At 48.0% G+C, this 15776-nt stretch overlaps 1 protein-coding gene across 2 annotated transcripts; it reads left to right on the top strand.

Annotated features, from left to right (window-relative positions):
- Positions 1-443: 443 nt before the first annotated feature.
- TBX3 (T-box transcription factor 3) lies at positions 444-14444 on the top strand. 2 transcript variants are annotated; one of them, XM_021922990.2, is made up of 8 exons: positions 444-1824; positions 3489-3756; positions 4663-4722; positions 4984-5130; positions 7027-7103; positions 8240-8397; positions 9891-10561; positions 12403-14444. In XM_021922990.2, exons 1-8 carry the CDS (start codon positions 1436-1438, stop codon positions 12862-12864), a joined length of 2232 nt encoding a protein of 743 aa, XP_021778682.2. In that variant the 5' UTR covers positions 444-1435; the 3' UTR covers positions 12865-14444. The 2 variants fall into 2 exon arrangements, with proteins under 2 accessions (XP_021778682.2, XP_021778683.2); XM_021922991.2 differs by lacking the exon at positions 4663-4722 and having other exon boundaries at positions 12403-13763.
- Positions 14445-15776: the final 1332 nt, after the last annotated feature.

Here is a 15776-nt window from a genome sequence, read left to right as displayed (position 1 = left end):
CCCTCCCGGCTCGCCTGCTCGCTGATTCCCTCCCTCTCTCCCTCCCCCTTCCTCCTTGGCCCTGCCTCCTCCCTCGATCCCCGGCTGGATGACTGAGGCATTTCAGACGTGGGCTGAACCAGAGCGAGCGAGCTCAGGGGCTGCAGCGATCTCTCGATAAGCCACCTAGAGGCGACTCTGTGCGCGCGCTCCCCAGTGGCTCCCGCCCTCCCTCTGATCATGTTGACATATTCACAGGACAGGCAGTAGTACCGATGCGGCGCTGCGACGTTACAGTTTCCGACACCTTCTTTTTATAACTCAGCTCTATCCCCCAGCACTCGACCTGTGAAAACCACGCCTATGCAGCAACACAATTGGTCCGAAAGCGTCAAAGAGCCAATCAAGAGGCCTCCGGCTCCCCGCAGCCCACAGCGCAGCCCGACCTTCTAGAGCCGCCGAGCAGACGCCCGGTGAATTCTAGAGGCGGCGGAGGGTGGCGAGGAGCTCTCGCTTTCTCTCGCTCCCTCCCTCGCTCCCTCCCTCTCCGACTCCGTCTCTCACTCTCTCTCTCTCCCTCCCCCTCTCTCTTTCCCTCCGTTCCATTTTTTCCCCCTCTAAATCCTCCCTGCCCTGCGCGCCTGGACACAGATTTAGGAAGCGAATTCGCTCACGTTTTAGGACAAGGAAGAGAGAGAGGCACGGGAGAAGAGCCCAGCAAGATTTGGATTGAAACTGAGACACCCTCCGGAGGCTCGGAGCAGAGGAAGGAGGAGGAGGGCGAACGGAAGCCAGTTTGCAGTTCAAGTTTTGATAGCGCTGGTAGAAGGGGGTTTAAATCAGATTTTTTTTTTTAAAGGAGAGAGACTTTTTCCGCTCTCTCGCTCCCTGTTAAAGCCGGGTCTAGCACAGCTGCAGACGCCACCAGCGAGAAAGAGGGAGAGGAAGAGAGATAGGGGGCGGGGGAAGAAGAAAAAGAAAGGTAAAAAGTCTTCTAGGAGAACCTTTCACATTTGCAACAAAGGACCTAGGGGCTGGAGAGAGATTCCTGGGACGCAGGGCTGGAGTGTCTATTTCGAGCTCAGCGGCAGGGCTCGGGCGCGAGTCGAGACCCTGCTCGCTTCTCTCGCTTCTGAAACTGACTTTCAGGAGCGGCTTTTTAAAAACGCAAGGCACAAGGACGGTCACCCGCGCGACTATGTTTGCTGATTTTTCGCCTTGCCCTCTTTAAAAGCGGCCTCCCCTTCTCCAAAAGACAACTTTCCTTCCTCCCTTTGAAGTGCATTAGTTGTGATTTCTGCCTCCTTTTATTTTTTCTTTCTTTTTTTCTTTTTTGTTTTGTTTTTCCCCCCTTTTGAACTATGTGCTGCTGTTAACAACAACAACAACAAAAACAACAAAACACAGCAGCTGCAGACTTGTCCCCGGCTGGAGCCCAGCGCCCCGCCTGGAGTGGATGAGCCTCTCCATGAGAGATCCGGTCATTCCTGGGACAAGCATGGCCTACCATCCGTTCCTACCTCACCGGGCGCCGGACTTCGCCATGAGCGCGGTGCTGGGTCACCAGCCGCCGTTCTTCCCCGCGCTGACGCTGCCTCCCAACGGCGCGGCGGCGCTCTCGCTGCCGGGCGCCCTGGCCAAGCCGATCATGGATCAATTGGTGGGGGCGGCCGAGACCGGCATCCCGTTCTCCTCCCTGGGGCCCCAGGCGCATCTGAGGCCTTTGAAGACCATGGAGCCCGAAGAAGAGGTGGAGGACGACCCCAAGGTGCACCTGGAGGCTAAAGAACTTTGGGATCAGTTTCACAAGCGGGGCACCGAGATGGTCATTACCAAGTCGGGAAGGTAAGCAGTGGGGGCCTCCTCCCCTAAGCTGTTGGATAGTTTTATCCTCCCTTTATCTCTCTGCTCCCAGAACAGTCGGTTGGTCGGTTATTACGGCTTGGACGAAAAGTTAGTTCCCATAGAAATACGTGCACAGACTTCCAGGCCCTGCCCCAGTGGCAGGAAATTTCAGCTTACCTGGGCATCTGCACGGGTCTTATATTTGGTCTGCATCGTGGGTTCCCTCCCCAACAGACAATTTTTCAATGGAGCGTAGATATCCCTGCAGGGAGCAGGAAAAAAAAAAAAAAAAAAGGCACTCTGCTGCAAGAAATGCACTCTGCAAACCCTCCTGGAACATCCTTATTTCTTTGTTGATGTTGTGTTGTCTGTTTTATTTTGTTCTCCAGAAAGAAAAACTTAAAGCCCTCTCCTTTTGTGTGGGTAGCGGGAGGCCTGACACCAGTCCCCGGCCCTTTCTGCCCTCCAGTCTAGCCTCTGGGTCTAAAGGGGCCTGCTGCTGCCCTGGTCAGAGAGAAATCGAAGGGCATTTTGGTTTGTTTGCCCACACCACTTCACGTGTCTGTAACCCAAGGGCGAGTTCAGCAGGCAATTTTGCATAATTTAAGATTGTGTTTGCAGACTGAAGTAGCCAGTGAGGAGACACACACTGCTTTTTTAATGTGTGAATATTATCAACCATATTTTACGTAATATTTAAAGGTCCTTGCCTGACCAAAACCTGCCTGGAAGAGAAGATCCTGTAACAGTCATTTAAAAACACTGATTTTTTTAAAATAGCATTGAAGCCTGTAAAGGCATAAAGTTAAAAAGATAAAAATAAAATCCCCTTCATGATATCTTAAGCATTCTGTCTCCTTCCAAGCTAAATGAGGCCAAAGTTTGGCATAAAATCCTCAAACCCACAAGACATTTAGTTAGTTTTCCAGCGAAGTGCTTCCTTGCTTCCTTTTAAGTCAAGACTACAGAATGCCAACATTTCTGTGAAATTAACAGCAATGTGGTGGCACAATCTTGCACTTTTGGACTGGCCTAAGGAGTGGGGGAATGTGTTAGCAGCTCCATGGGCAGATAGGTTATCAGGCCAGGGAGTGCACCGAAATCTGCAAAATTCGTTCTGCGAACTCACTGACGTCCAGTTTCACTTCGCCCACAGCGGGATTGCTATTCTGCAGCAGGGAGGGGTGCAACTTGACGTTCATTTCCTTGATAAGTTTAACATTTTCTCATCAATGGGTGGTGGAAAATTCTAGTCTTAACTGACCGCGCTTTACTAAAATCTTACCCCAACCTGTTTAGAACTAGATACCCACAGAAAAAGACATGGGCAAGAATTTGCTATCAGGAGGGCAATCTGTAAAGTCATACAAGGAAAAAAAATATATTGAAGAAATTGTTAGACAATGTAGAGAAATGCAGTGCCACAATGCATTTGTTTTGAACCTTGGGACATCTAAATATGGAGAAACTGAGAATATTTAATATATTAATTGTGGAAGAAAACAATTTTGCAGCCAGTTGCCTCACTCTGAAACATATAAGCTTATCAGTCACAATAGAAAGTCTTAAACTTGGTTTCAATATTATATGATACATAGGAAATCAAACCCAAGATTATGGGTGGTTTATCTTTCTTTTTTCTTTTCTAATCTTTCCTTTTATAGGCGAATGTTTCCTCCATTTAAAGTGAGATGTTCTGGGCTGGATAAAAAAGCCAAATATATTTTATTGATGGACATTATAGCTGCTGATGACTGTCGTTATAAATTTCACAATTCTCGGTGGATGGTGGCTGGTAAGGCCGACCCTGAAATGCCAAAGAGGATGTACATTCACCCGGACAGCCCCGCTACTGGGGAACAGTGGATGTCCAAAGTCGTCACTTTCCACAAACTGAAACTCACCAACAACATTTCAGACAAACATGGATTTGTAAGTTTCATTGCTCTCTTCAGTAAAATTTTCTCCTTCTTCACTCAGTCAAAGGCAGTGCTTCCCCATTTCATGAGTTTCAGCCCAGACTTCTCCTTTGCTTCTCCCTGAGCATAGCAAACTTGTCCTTGTCCGGAAAAAGGATTCGGGGTGTTTCTCTCCGGATAATGGAAGACCTGGCGTTCTAAAAGAAATGGGGCAAGAAAACTTACTGGCTTGTGTTCTATAGCAATTCCAGCTCTTTGGTAGATGCCTGACCTGAGAGTGAAGTTAAAAACCATTTTTTAAGAGCTAAAATCAATTTCAAGGCTATGTATTCATAAAGGATTTGTTTTGTTTTAAAATATCATTCTTCTGTTTTGAAACCAGTCATATTATTTTCTTGGGAAAGTTTACGTTTTGGAGACTTGACTCTGTTGGTTAAATGGTGTGAATACATTTTTAAAAACTCGTTCTTTTACTAAAAAAAGAAGTGGGCTTAGGTGAGAGTCAGGCTTACCCTAAACGAGGCTTAGATCTTCAGAAAAAATGGTTTGTGTGTTGGGAGTGTATATATGGATTCAGTGAGAATGCTTAGAAACTTAGAAAACTTGGATTGCTTGTAGAAATCAGGCAAAGGACCTTTTGCGCCTTTTCCTACCCCTCCCCAACATTTCAATAAAATAAACAGAGTGATAAGCAAGGAGTAAGCAGAAAGATTAGGCCCAGGAAGACGCGAATGGCGCGGAAATATCTTCAGCGGGCAGGAATTGCATTTGAAGCCCTTGATTTGATTAAGGCATAAATATTCCTCTCTAGAGTTCAGCCTTTCAGGGCTTTAAGTGGATTGGGCTCGTCAATTAGTGGGCGCTTAAAGTACTGAATCATTTTGTAAATTAAAATGCATGTTTTTCTCTATCTTTTAAGACTTTGGCCTTCCCAAGTGATCACGCTACGTGGCAGGGGAATTATAGTTTTGGTACTCAGGTAGGCTAGGGTTCAAGGTACGAATGATCCTTAGATGGTGAGGGTGGGGGGGACCCTTTGGCAACTGAGGAGCAATTTGGATTCTCCAGAAGATAACATCTGTGGAGCAAAATGTACCCAGGGGGTACTCCAAGGAGGTGGGCTCGGTACAAGCGTGGTACCCTGCGGTGGGGAAGATTTCAGCCTGGCAGGGGTTCTAAGATCCCATTTGTTCTGCTAAATCCTTGTTTTATGTATGTCTCCTCTTCCCTGCCCCTGCAGACTATATTGAACTCCATGCACAAATACCAGCCCCGGTTCCACATTGTAAGAGCCAATGACATCTTGAAACTGCCTTATAGTACATTTCGGACATACTTATTCCCCGAAACTGAATTCATCGCTGTGACTGCATACCAGAATGATAAGGTAAACCCAAGGGACTTTCCTTTTTAATGGTGATATTTTGCCTTCCCCTTAAAAGCTGCTTTAAGTCAGGATGAGAAAGTTACAAGAGAGTGGAGATGAGAGTCTTGAGTTTTCTTTTGTGAAGCATTTGGGTGGAAAGGACAATGACACCTCAAGGAGACAGAAAAACACCTTGACTAGGTAGAAACAATGCTGAGCAAAAAAAAAATGACCTACTAATTTTGCCACAGAGAAGCTCCTGTAACTGCTGTCATTGATGCTACCCACTCCTCCATTCCTTGGGCTTTGTCCTGTTTATTTTAAGGTTCATCTTCTTCCCCTTGAGGAAGAAGGATCAAGAAGTCATATTCAAAAGGAACCAGCTAAAAAATTAAGGCAAAAGCATTTGGGACCCTGGGAGGGGAATCCTGGTAGAGACCAGCTTTTCTGCCCTAGCCAGAAATCCTGAGTAGCTGGTCTGGTTTTTATTACCTTTTATGCTGCTGTGTTTTTTATGATGTGTGTGTGTGTGTGTGTGTGTGTGTGCGTGCGCCCATGTGTGTGCGCATGTGTGTGCATGCATGCGTGTGGTTGGAAAAACCTACCCTGATCACAGGGTCATACCAATGGAGTTGTCTGAGGCTTTTGAGTTGAGGTGGCCAAAGTCACCACTTCATTTGAATTTGTCCCCCCCCCCCCGCCCTGAATCTGGAGATTAGAAGGATCCCCAAAAGGGAAAGCACCTGATATCTAGAGCTATGGTGGCCTGAAGGTCATGGGCACAGAAAAAGTGACCCTTAGTGCCGATTCACCAGTTCCCAGATTGACTGTTAGCAGCTATAGGGGTGGGAGGAGGGACTGAAGACCCCCACTCTGCAATCCTGGACTTCAGAGAGAGTCCATTTTACCTGACAACACACTTCATTTTGAACTCACTGTCATTGTCACTGTCCTTGGGTCCTCTGTGGACTTCATGGTGGGGATGTTCCAGCTAAATTTCTTTAGTCTGAATACCAGAACATCATGATCATCTCTCCCTGTGAAACCTGAAGTCTTGGATAGAGTAATTTATTCCAAGAACATGAATCCAACCAAGGGTCCCCGTTTCCACCTCTGAGTAACTCTGTGTATATAACTTCTCCCCACCAAGGGGAAGGGATTTGAAAGATTACACACTATGGCATTTTTCTCAGAGTGCAAAATGCAAGTGCCCTCTAAACCCAGAATCCTGTGAAATGAAGTTGTTAATGTAATAATAAAATGTAGCATTTTTGATCAGACAAAAAGGCCATGGGCCTTCTCCACCTAATGGCCATGGCGAGAATATAAATGAAAACAAATGTTTCCAGTGGTCATTCAGTACTATAATTGTCAATATTGTAATTTCCTCAAACCACCCCCCAAGCAAAAAAAAAAAAAATCAAACTCACTGCTGCACTCACTCCCACACAAGGGTAGTGAAACCCCATAAATCATTTATTGGATTCATGGGAAAGGGGTGTGTGTGTGTGTGTGTGTCAAGGGAGTATGCTATAATTTATGATTGATTGCACTGTATAAAAATCAAAATGAAAGCATAATTTTAAGATCTACAGATTTTCCCTTTTGATGACTTTGACAACACTTCCATGTCTAAACTCAAACTGTTGGCTGCCCAAAGAAAAGAATTTCTTTGAATAATTTCATCCCCAAATCCCTGGTTTGGCCTCATATAGGAGATACAAGCCCTGCTACAGTTTCCTTTGATTTTTCTCTTAGTTCTCTCCAAACTTCTGCCATTATCTCCTTTTCCTGGCATATCTATATGACTTCTGTTGGCAATCACATCTCTAGACTTGTTGAGTTGGGAAAAACACCCTCAAAACATTCTAGAAAATGAGGCCAATGTCTCTGTCTTGCTTGTGTCTCTTCCAATAGATAACTCAGTTAAAAATAGACAACAACCCTTTTGCAAAAGGTTTCCGGGACACTGGAAATGGCCGAAGAGAAAAAAGGTGAGTTGAAACAATTATTTATTAGCTAGTTTAGAAAAATCACTTTTTTTTAGGATCCAACTCTGAAGTATTAGAAGTGAGATGCAGGCACTTGTCCTGAGAAAAGCGGGTGGAAATCATTCACTTTCCCCACTGCTACATGCTTGCTGCTGTCAGTATACCCAGGACAAGTACTTTTCCTGCCTCCTTACCTTTAAGGAAATTAACTAGGCTACACCTTACATACTTATCTCTGGAAGAGAAGCATCAGGGATAATAGATTATACAGGGATGCCTATTAATTCCTAATTAATTTAAGTTCATCCTAGGCAGGTCCCAGAAAGAACCATGCCATTGACAAAATGCTTGGGAATTTTTGCAATCCTGTCTTCCAAATACCATCAGACAGAGCTGGGGCCTTTGGAAAGATGTATGGCTCCCTCCCTCCTTCGTGGGGACAATGTATCATTTTGCATTAAGCAGACAGCTGGAGAGTATATGAAAGAGGGTCTCCCCTCCCCCACCCCCTTTCAAAGAATTTCTAAAATCCAGAAAATCACCCCCACATTTTTAATAATTCATGGAATTATTAAATGCCCTTGGGATGGGCATTAAAAAATAATTGGTAACAGCTAAATATATTTTTATTCCAATTAATTTATTAGTAAAACGATTACAGTAAAGTGCAGCATAAAATAACCACTTCCTCCCAAATCTTAGCAACCATCCAAAATTTGGGTATGCTGGGGACAGACAGCATTGTGTTTGCAGGATTGGACACCCAGTTCTCCCTATATAAGACCAGCATTCCAGCTGTCTCCGACTAGATCCAGCCTCTCCTCTTGCTTTTAAATAAAATTTCACAGCCCAAGCAAATGCTTTTTCCTAATGAAACCCCCATCTTGAATAAATGCAACTGAAGCCTCCTTGCTTTCTCCCTAACCCTGTGCCACACTCTTCAGCCCAGTCACAGGGTCAAGAACAATGCTTGGGTCTATGTTGCTGCCCTGGGGCAAGCACGTTTCAGCGAATTCGTGTTGTCCCTGGGCGGCAGGCAGGGTGTGAGGCATGTGTGTGCCGCTTTGGAAAGGGTAAGGGAAACAAAGAGGGGAAATGTATGTTACATTCTGTAACGTGGGTGTGGGCTTCTGCCACAGAAAACAGCTCACCCTGCAGTCCATGAGGGTGTTTGATGAAAGACACAAAAAGGAGAACGGGACCTCTGACGAGTCCTCCAGCGAACAAGCAGCTTTCAGCTGCTTCGCCCAGGCTGCTTCTCCAGCCGTCTCCACTGTAGGGACATCGAACCTCAAAGGTAAGCCATGCCACCTTTGTGATCACTGGACTCCAGTTCCTCGGGACCTGGAAGAGTTGAAGGGGGATGGGGCACCAACCAGGGCACTTGCCCTTTAAAAGCTAGAACCCTTCTAAACATCCTTAAACAGAAGCCAGAGTTCAAAAAGAGCTATCAGGTGTGTCTCCCCTTCCCCCCTAAGGCAGTAGAAGGAGAGCACCGAGGCCTTTCCCCTAGATCCTTATTTGGCTGGTGGGGAGGGGAGGTGGGTGTCTGTTTGCATACTACCTCTTGGCAAGCAGCTTTGAAAACCTGCTTGAAGCGCTTCTCTCTTTTCTCTCTGTCTCTGTTTCTTTCTCCTCCCATTCTCTCTAACCAAGAGAGGCTCCGACTGCTGACTTTTCACTGTCTTTGAACTCTAGGTTACCATGTGTTGGACTGGGTGGGGGGGAAGCAAGGGATTCCCTGCTACCTGGAACCGGGAAGGTGGCCTAGAAAACATCCAGCTAGAGAGCAACAATTGACCTGGGAGAGGAGGTGGAGCCCTGGGGATCTGCGGTGGAGGTAGAGCTAGGGGAGGGGGTGAGGAGTGGACGTGATGGCTCAAATCCCCCCTCAGTTTCCTGTGTTTAAAGAGCAAGCACTATTTATTTGGAAAGACACACACACACACACTCACACACTCTCTCTCTCTCTCTCTCTCTCTCTCTCTCTCGACGGGAAGAAACCTGTTTTTTAGTGAAATAAAATGCAAGTCCTTTATGTCTTCAATCCATTTAAGCTTTAAACATAAAATAGGATCCCTTTTTCTTTTCTTCTGGTGGAACACCCACAGAGGGTGTGGTGAAAGCAAAAAAGAATCTATGATTGTCTCTGGGCGGTGAGCCGGCTGCCCGACACTCATCTCTGTCTGCAGGGACTGGGGCAAATACAGAAGGTTCAACCGAGTGCTGGTGTTGAGGGACAGGTGTCCCTTCTGCCATTATCAATTCAGATGTCGGGGTTGCTGCCGAACAAATCCTTCCAGAGTAATTCACAAATCTGTGGAAGGTGCTGCTCTCTGTCATTCACTGACCAAAAACTCTTATAGTAATTAGAATATGTTCCAGCTATGAGTTTTAATGTTAGTTTTTACTTTTAAAAAGTTAATTTGCAATTGAATGGGGAAATGTATGTGAAATCTTGTACCGCAGGAACTCAAAAAAAGAAGTAAAATTCATTATAATAAGAAGGGCTACTGATTTGGGGGTTTGTCCATCTAAGGGAAAGTTTAAACTCTGGGTAAATACTTTAAATTCATTAATCGCGTATTGAATTTTCCAGCAATGTTGTTGGGCACGATTATCCCCATTTTGCAGATGAGAACACTGAGGTGCAGACAGGCTAGGGGGCTTTCCCCGGGATTACACAGCCGCTAAGCCACGAGCTGGGATTCCAACTTGGGAACTGGAGTTCTACTGGCTCAGACTGGAGCTAACGCCCTTCTGCCTTGTTTTTTTCTTCTCCTATGGTAGATTTATGTCCCAGCGAGGGTGAGAGCGACGCCGAGGCCGAGAGCAAAGAGGAGCACGGCCCCGAGGCCTGCGACGCGGCCAAGATTTCCACCACCACGTCGGAGGAGCCCTGCCGTGACAAAGGCAGCCCCGCTGTCAAGGCGCACCTTTTCGCCGCCGAGCGGCCCCGGGACAGCGGGCGGCTGGACAAAGCGTCGCCCGACTCGCGCCATAGCCCCGCCACCATCTCGTCCAGCACTCGCGGCCTGGGCGTGGAGGAGCGCAGGAGTCCGGGTCGCGAGGGCGCAGCACCGGCCAAGGTGGAGGAGGCGCGCGCGCTCCCGGGCAAAGAGGCCTTTGCGCCGCTCACAGTGCAGTCCGACGCGGCCGCCGCGCACCTGGCCCAGGGTCCCCTGCCCGGCCTCGGCTTCGCTCCGGGCCTGGCGGGCCAACAGTTCTTCAACGGGCACCCGCTCTTCCTGCACCCCAGCCAGTTTGCCATGGGGGGCGCCTTCTCCAGCATGGCAGCCGCCGGCATGGGGCCCCTCCTGGCCACCGTGTCTGGGGCCTCCACTGGCGTCTCGGGCCTGGATTCCACGGCCATGGCCTCTGCCGCCGCGGCGCAGGGACTGTCCGGGGCGTCCGCGGCCACCCTGCCCTTCCACCTCCAGCAGCACGTCCTGGCATCTCAGGTATGGATCCTTCTTCCTGCCTCCTCCAGTCTTTCCACCTTTCCTCCACTTTCCCTGTCCTTTGCCAGCAGACCCGCACCGACCCCTTTGGCCTAGTAGCTGTAATAATTTTTACTGAGCCATTGCCAGGTTCAAGGCTTAGCTCATTGAGTTATCATGACTTCATTCTCCCCATTCACCCCAGAAAAACTTTAAAATTTTTCCTACGTTAAAGGCCGTTTCCAGCAGAGTAGATAGGTAGTAATAAAGATAACAGCTAGACACAGCACTTACTTTCAGGCATTCTTCTAAGTGCTTGCACTGTATTGACTCATTTGACCTAACCCTTCAGGGGTACTATTATCACCTCCATTTTACAGATGAAGGGGAAGATGCCCAGAGATGCTGAGTCACTTGTCCAAGGTCACACAGCTGGTACATGGTGGAGCTGAGACTCAACCCCAGGCTGTCTGACTCCAGGGCCTCTTTGAGGGTTTCTGATTTTAGCTTCAGAGCTGACATGTCTCTTAAGTGTCTCATAGTCAACCCTCCCCCAGGAATGGGACTCTAGGCCTGGGGAGGAGAAGTGAGTACTTCCTGAGTAGGAGTTGAGTCTCGATTCCTCCAGCCTTTCCTCCCATTCCAAGCTCTTCTCCCCACCCCCAAACCCAAGCAGGCCAGCCTATTCCTCAAAGGGTTAATGGTTGTGCACACGTGGGAAATGTCAGAGGACAGGGATAAGCAGGGACTGGGGCAGGCCTAGAGGCCTGTGTGTGGCTCAGACAGCTGTGCTAGGGGGAAGTCTCAGGCGGCTGGAAACACCCTGAACTCGATGAAAAGGTTCTATGAGGTTTTGCATGCTGTTGCCTTTTGTTTTGTCTGAGCACATTCGTCTCCCTTCCCTGAGCCAAGAAGCCAGATTGGCCTCCCCTCCAGGGAGGAGGGAGCTGAGAAAAGGCTTGGCTTCTGGCGTTTCTCAGTTCCTCCCATTTCCTCTGCTGGCTTCTCCTGGAGACCCTGTCCTAGGTGGGCAGGTGGTTGGTAGATCAGGGGCTGCCTGTAGAGACAAAACCTTAAGGGCACCTCAAGGCATGGTGCAGAGAACTCGCCCAGGCCAGGGTCCCTGCATCTTAAATGCTGCTTCTGCCAATTCCCAGCTTAGTGCACTCCTGAACTCCTGGGGCCTACCTCGGCTTCTCACCTGGAACACCAGTAAATCATGCTGGACAATTTCTTTGTCTCTGTTTATAGCAAATGCCCTTTTATTTCCCTCACCCATTTTCCTTTTGCTTAAGATCTTCACTTTTTTTTTTTTGGAGAAACTTCTAGGATTGGGGTGGGAGGATGGGGGTTGGGGAAGAAGAAAGATTTTAAAAATTATTCTTAATAATTTATGTCCTCTGGCTTCCCCTTGCTTACCTTTGTGGGGTAAACTGAATCTGTATCCCCATTTAACAGGTGCAAGGAATAACCCTTAAGGGGAGATTTCCTGGGGGCCGCACACACTGTGTGCAGCATATTGCAGGCTTTCACTCATTTAATATCTACAAAGTCCTCAATAAGCATATGAATTACTTATGATTTCCCTGTTTTTTCTTCCTATAAGGAAGCTGAGGCACAAGAAGTGAATCAAAGTCTCTTGGCCTAGGGTGACACAGCTAAGATTTGTACCTAGAGATTTCCGAGTGCTGACTTATCTCCTGCCCCCACCCATCTCTTCCCCCCAAAAAACACAACAACAACAACAAAACGTATCAGGGATTCATGGCTTGCCCAATGTTGGAGGGGCAGAAGAGAGGAGATGGATGAGGTAGGCTCCTCCCACCTGGCTGACTCGCTGTGTGTCTCTTTTCTCACCCCAGGGCCTGGCCATGTCCCCTTTCGGAAGCCTGTTCCCTTACCCCTACACGTACATGGCCGCAGCGGCGGCCGCCTCCTCTGCGGCAGCCTCCAGCTCGGTGCACCGCCACCCCTTCCTCAATCTGAACACCATGCGCCCACGGCTGCGCTACAGCCCCTACTCCATCCCGGTGCCGGTCCCAGACGGCAGCAGCCTGCTCACCACCGCCCTGCCCTCCATGGCGGCGGCTGCGGGGCCCCTGGACGGCAAAGTCGCTGCCCTGGCCGCCAGCCCGGCCTCGGTGGCGGTGGACTCGGGCTCTGAACTCAACAGCCGCTCCTCCACGCTCTCCTCCAGCTCCGTGTCCTTGTCGCCCAAACTCTGCGCGGAGAAAGAGGCGGCCACCAGCGAACTGCAGAGCATCCAGCGGTTGGTCAGCGGCTTGGAAGCCAAGCCGGACAGGTCCCGCAGCGCGTCCCCGTAGACCCCTCCCAGACACGTCTCTTCATTCCAGTCCAGTCCAGGCTGCCGTGCACTTTGTCGGATGTAAAATAAACCACAGGCCCGCCATGGCGTTAGCCCTTCCTTTTGCAGTTGCGTCTGGGAAGAGGCCCCGGACTCCCTCGAGAGAATGTGCTAGAGACAGCCCCTGTCGTCTTGGCGTGGTTTATATATCCGGGATCTGGATCAGATTCTGGGGGCTCAGAAGCGTCGGTTGCATTGAGCTGTTGGGGGTGGGAGTTCCAACATTTATGTCCAGAGCAACTTCCAGCAAGGCTGGTCTGGGTCTCTGCCCACCAGGCGGGGAGGTGTTCAAAGACATCTCCTCAGTGCGGATTTATGTATTTTTTCCTTCACTATGTCAAGTGGAAACAAAATAAAATATTTCAAAAAAAAAATCGGGACAAGTGAATACATTAACATGATTCTGTTTGTGCAGATTAAAAACTTTATAGGGACTTGCATTATCGGTTCTCAATAAATTACTGAGCAGCTTTGTTTGGGGAGGGAAGTCCCTACCATCCTTGTTTAGTCTATATTAAGAAAATCTGTGTCTTTTTAATATTCTTGTGATGTTTTCAGAGCCGCTATAGGTCTCTTCTTGCATGTCCACAGTAATGTATTTGTGGTTTTTATTTTGAACGCTTGCTTTTAGAGAGAAAACAATATAGCCCCCTACCCTTTTCCCAATCCTTTGCCCTCAGATCAGTGACCCAAGGGAGGGGGGGATTTAAAGGGAAGGAGTGGGCAAAACACATAAAATGAATTTATTTTATCTAAGCTCTGTAGCAGGATTCATGTTCTTTGACAGTTCTTTCTCTTTCCTGTATATGCAATAACAAGGTTTTAAAAAAATAATAAAGAAGAAGTGAGACTATTAGACAAAGTATTTATGTAATTATTTGATAACTCTTGTAAATAGGTGGAATATGAATGCTTGGAAAATTAAACTTTAATTTATTGACATTGTACATAGCTCTGTGTAAATAGAATTGCAACTGTCAGGTTTTGTGTTCTTGTTTTTCTTTAGTTAGGTTTATTTCCAGGTCACAGAATTGCTGTTAACACTAGAAAACACACTTCCTGCACCAACACCAATACCCTTTCAAAAGAGTTGTCTGCAACATTTTTGTTTTCTTTTTTAATGTCCGAAAGTGGGGGAAAGTGCTATTTCCTATTTTAGCCAAAATTGGGGAAGGAGTGCTACTTTCCAGCTCCACTTCAAATTCCTTAAAATATAACTGAGATTGCTGTGGGGAGGGAGGAGGGCAGAGGCTGTGGTTTGACTTGCTAATTTTTCTTTTGTTATTTGTATGTGCTAGTCTCTGATTTCCTCACAACGAAGTGGAATTTACTACTGTTGTCAATATCGATGGTGTTTTGAATGGTGCCTATAGAGATATATTCACAGTTCAAAAGTCAGGTGCTGAGAGATGGTTTAAAGACAAATTCATGAAGGTATATTTTGTGTTATAGTTGTTGATGAGTTCTTTGGTTTTCTGTATTTTTTCCCCCTCTCTTTAAAACATCACTGAAATTTCAATAAATTTTTATTGAAATGTCTTTAGGCCTTGTGTTAAATGCTTTTCTTTGGGAACCTTTCCTGAAGGTGGACAGTCAGGGGAGACTTTACTCTCTTCTTGTTCTGAGTTTACCCCCTTCCCTTCGCCTTTAAATAATTAAGACCGCCCCCAGCGAACCAAAATGAGATGTCACTCAAGTTACAAAGCTAAAAACAAAAGTCCCTTACTTGAGCGAAGGGAGCCACTTCAATCTGAAATTACTTTTCCTTTAAATTAGGGAGCAAAGCGGGGAGACGGAAAGGGGCCTGATGAGAATACAGAAAGAAGAGTGATTTCAGATACTTTCAAATTTTAATGGAAAAAGACTGACATGCTCCCTAAGTTAGGTTTTCCCACTCAAATCCGACCAGAAATAAGCTCGGCAGTACGAATGTTTTTCGTTTTAAGCTCGCCCTCCCTTTTGACATCAATCTGGCGAATCCAAGTCAAAAATATCTTCTTGCACCAGTGTGTTTGGCTCGGGGAAAAGGCCAGCAGAATCCCCCAGCAGTCCGAGCGGGCTTGGCTAGGCAGCAACCCTCCAGGTTGTAGAAGTGGACAAGACGCAACGCCTTTCCACTCCGCAACCCCCAACAAGCCCTGCAGTCCCTGGTGCCTCAAATTGAACCCGGCTGGCCCAAGGCGCCCCTACGAGGCCCCATCCATCCCGAGTTGTGCGTGCGAAGCGCGGCCAGCTCCGCGAAAACTTAGCTGTGTCACGCGAGGGAGGAGGGAAATTATTCCTGAAAGGGGAAAGGTAATTCCAGGGTGCACATTTCACCCCCTCCAAGGCAAAAGTCACCCAGGAGGCTGACATCCTCCCCTAGTCTCCCCTTCAAACCAGTCTCCAGGCTGTTCGGGGAGTTGCCTTTTGAAGTTCAATTTATCTTTGAAACATTCAATAAAAAATGATGAGGCACTGTCAGTCTTTTGGTCTCCCGACCCCCAGCCTCGCCTCCGAGGTGTGTGTCTGTTGGGGGGCGGGGGCGGCACGGGAAGGTTCGAGGGTTAGTCCATAGCCCTTTTCTTGCCCTGGGGGCCATGACGTGAAGACCCAGCTGGAGCCTGCCTGGCGGCTGCCTCCCTCCCCACCCCCCAACCCCCACCCCCTGGAGCCCGCCAGCCCGGCCCCACGTCCCTGTCACCTTCAGGCCTCTTGAATGACCGGAGAGGAGGACACCCCCTCCCTTCCCTCATCCTGTACTTGGAAGGGATCGAGGTCGAGACCTTTTGGAGAGCGGGGCAAAGCCCCTTCCATCTCTGGCCAGGCACGTGGGGACCCCTACGGCCTCCTCTGCGATATCTCCCGGGGGTGGGAGGGAAGACAACCGGA

Source organism: Papio anubis, chromosome 9 (assembly GCF_008728515.1).
Source record: "Papio anubis isolate 15944 chromosome 9, Panubis1.0, whole genome shotgun sequence".
Classification (NCBI taxonomy): Eukaryota; Metazoa; Chordata; class Mammalia; order Primates; family Cercopithecidae; genus Papio; species Papio anubis.
The sequence above is the reverse complement of the archived record's forward strand: the minus strand, read 5'-3'. Positions and strand labels throughout refer to the sequence as shown.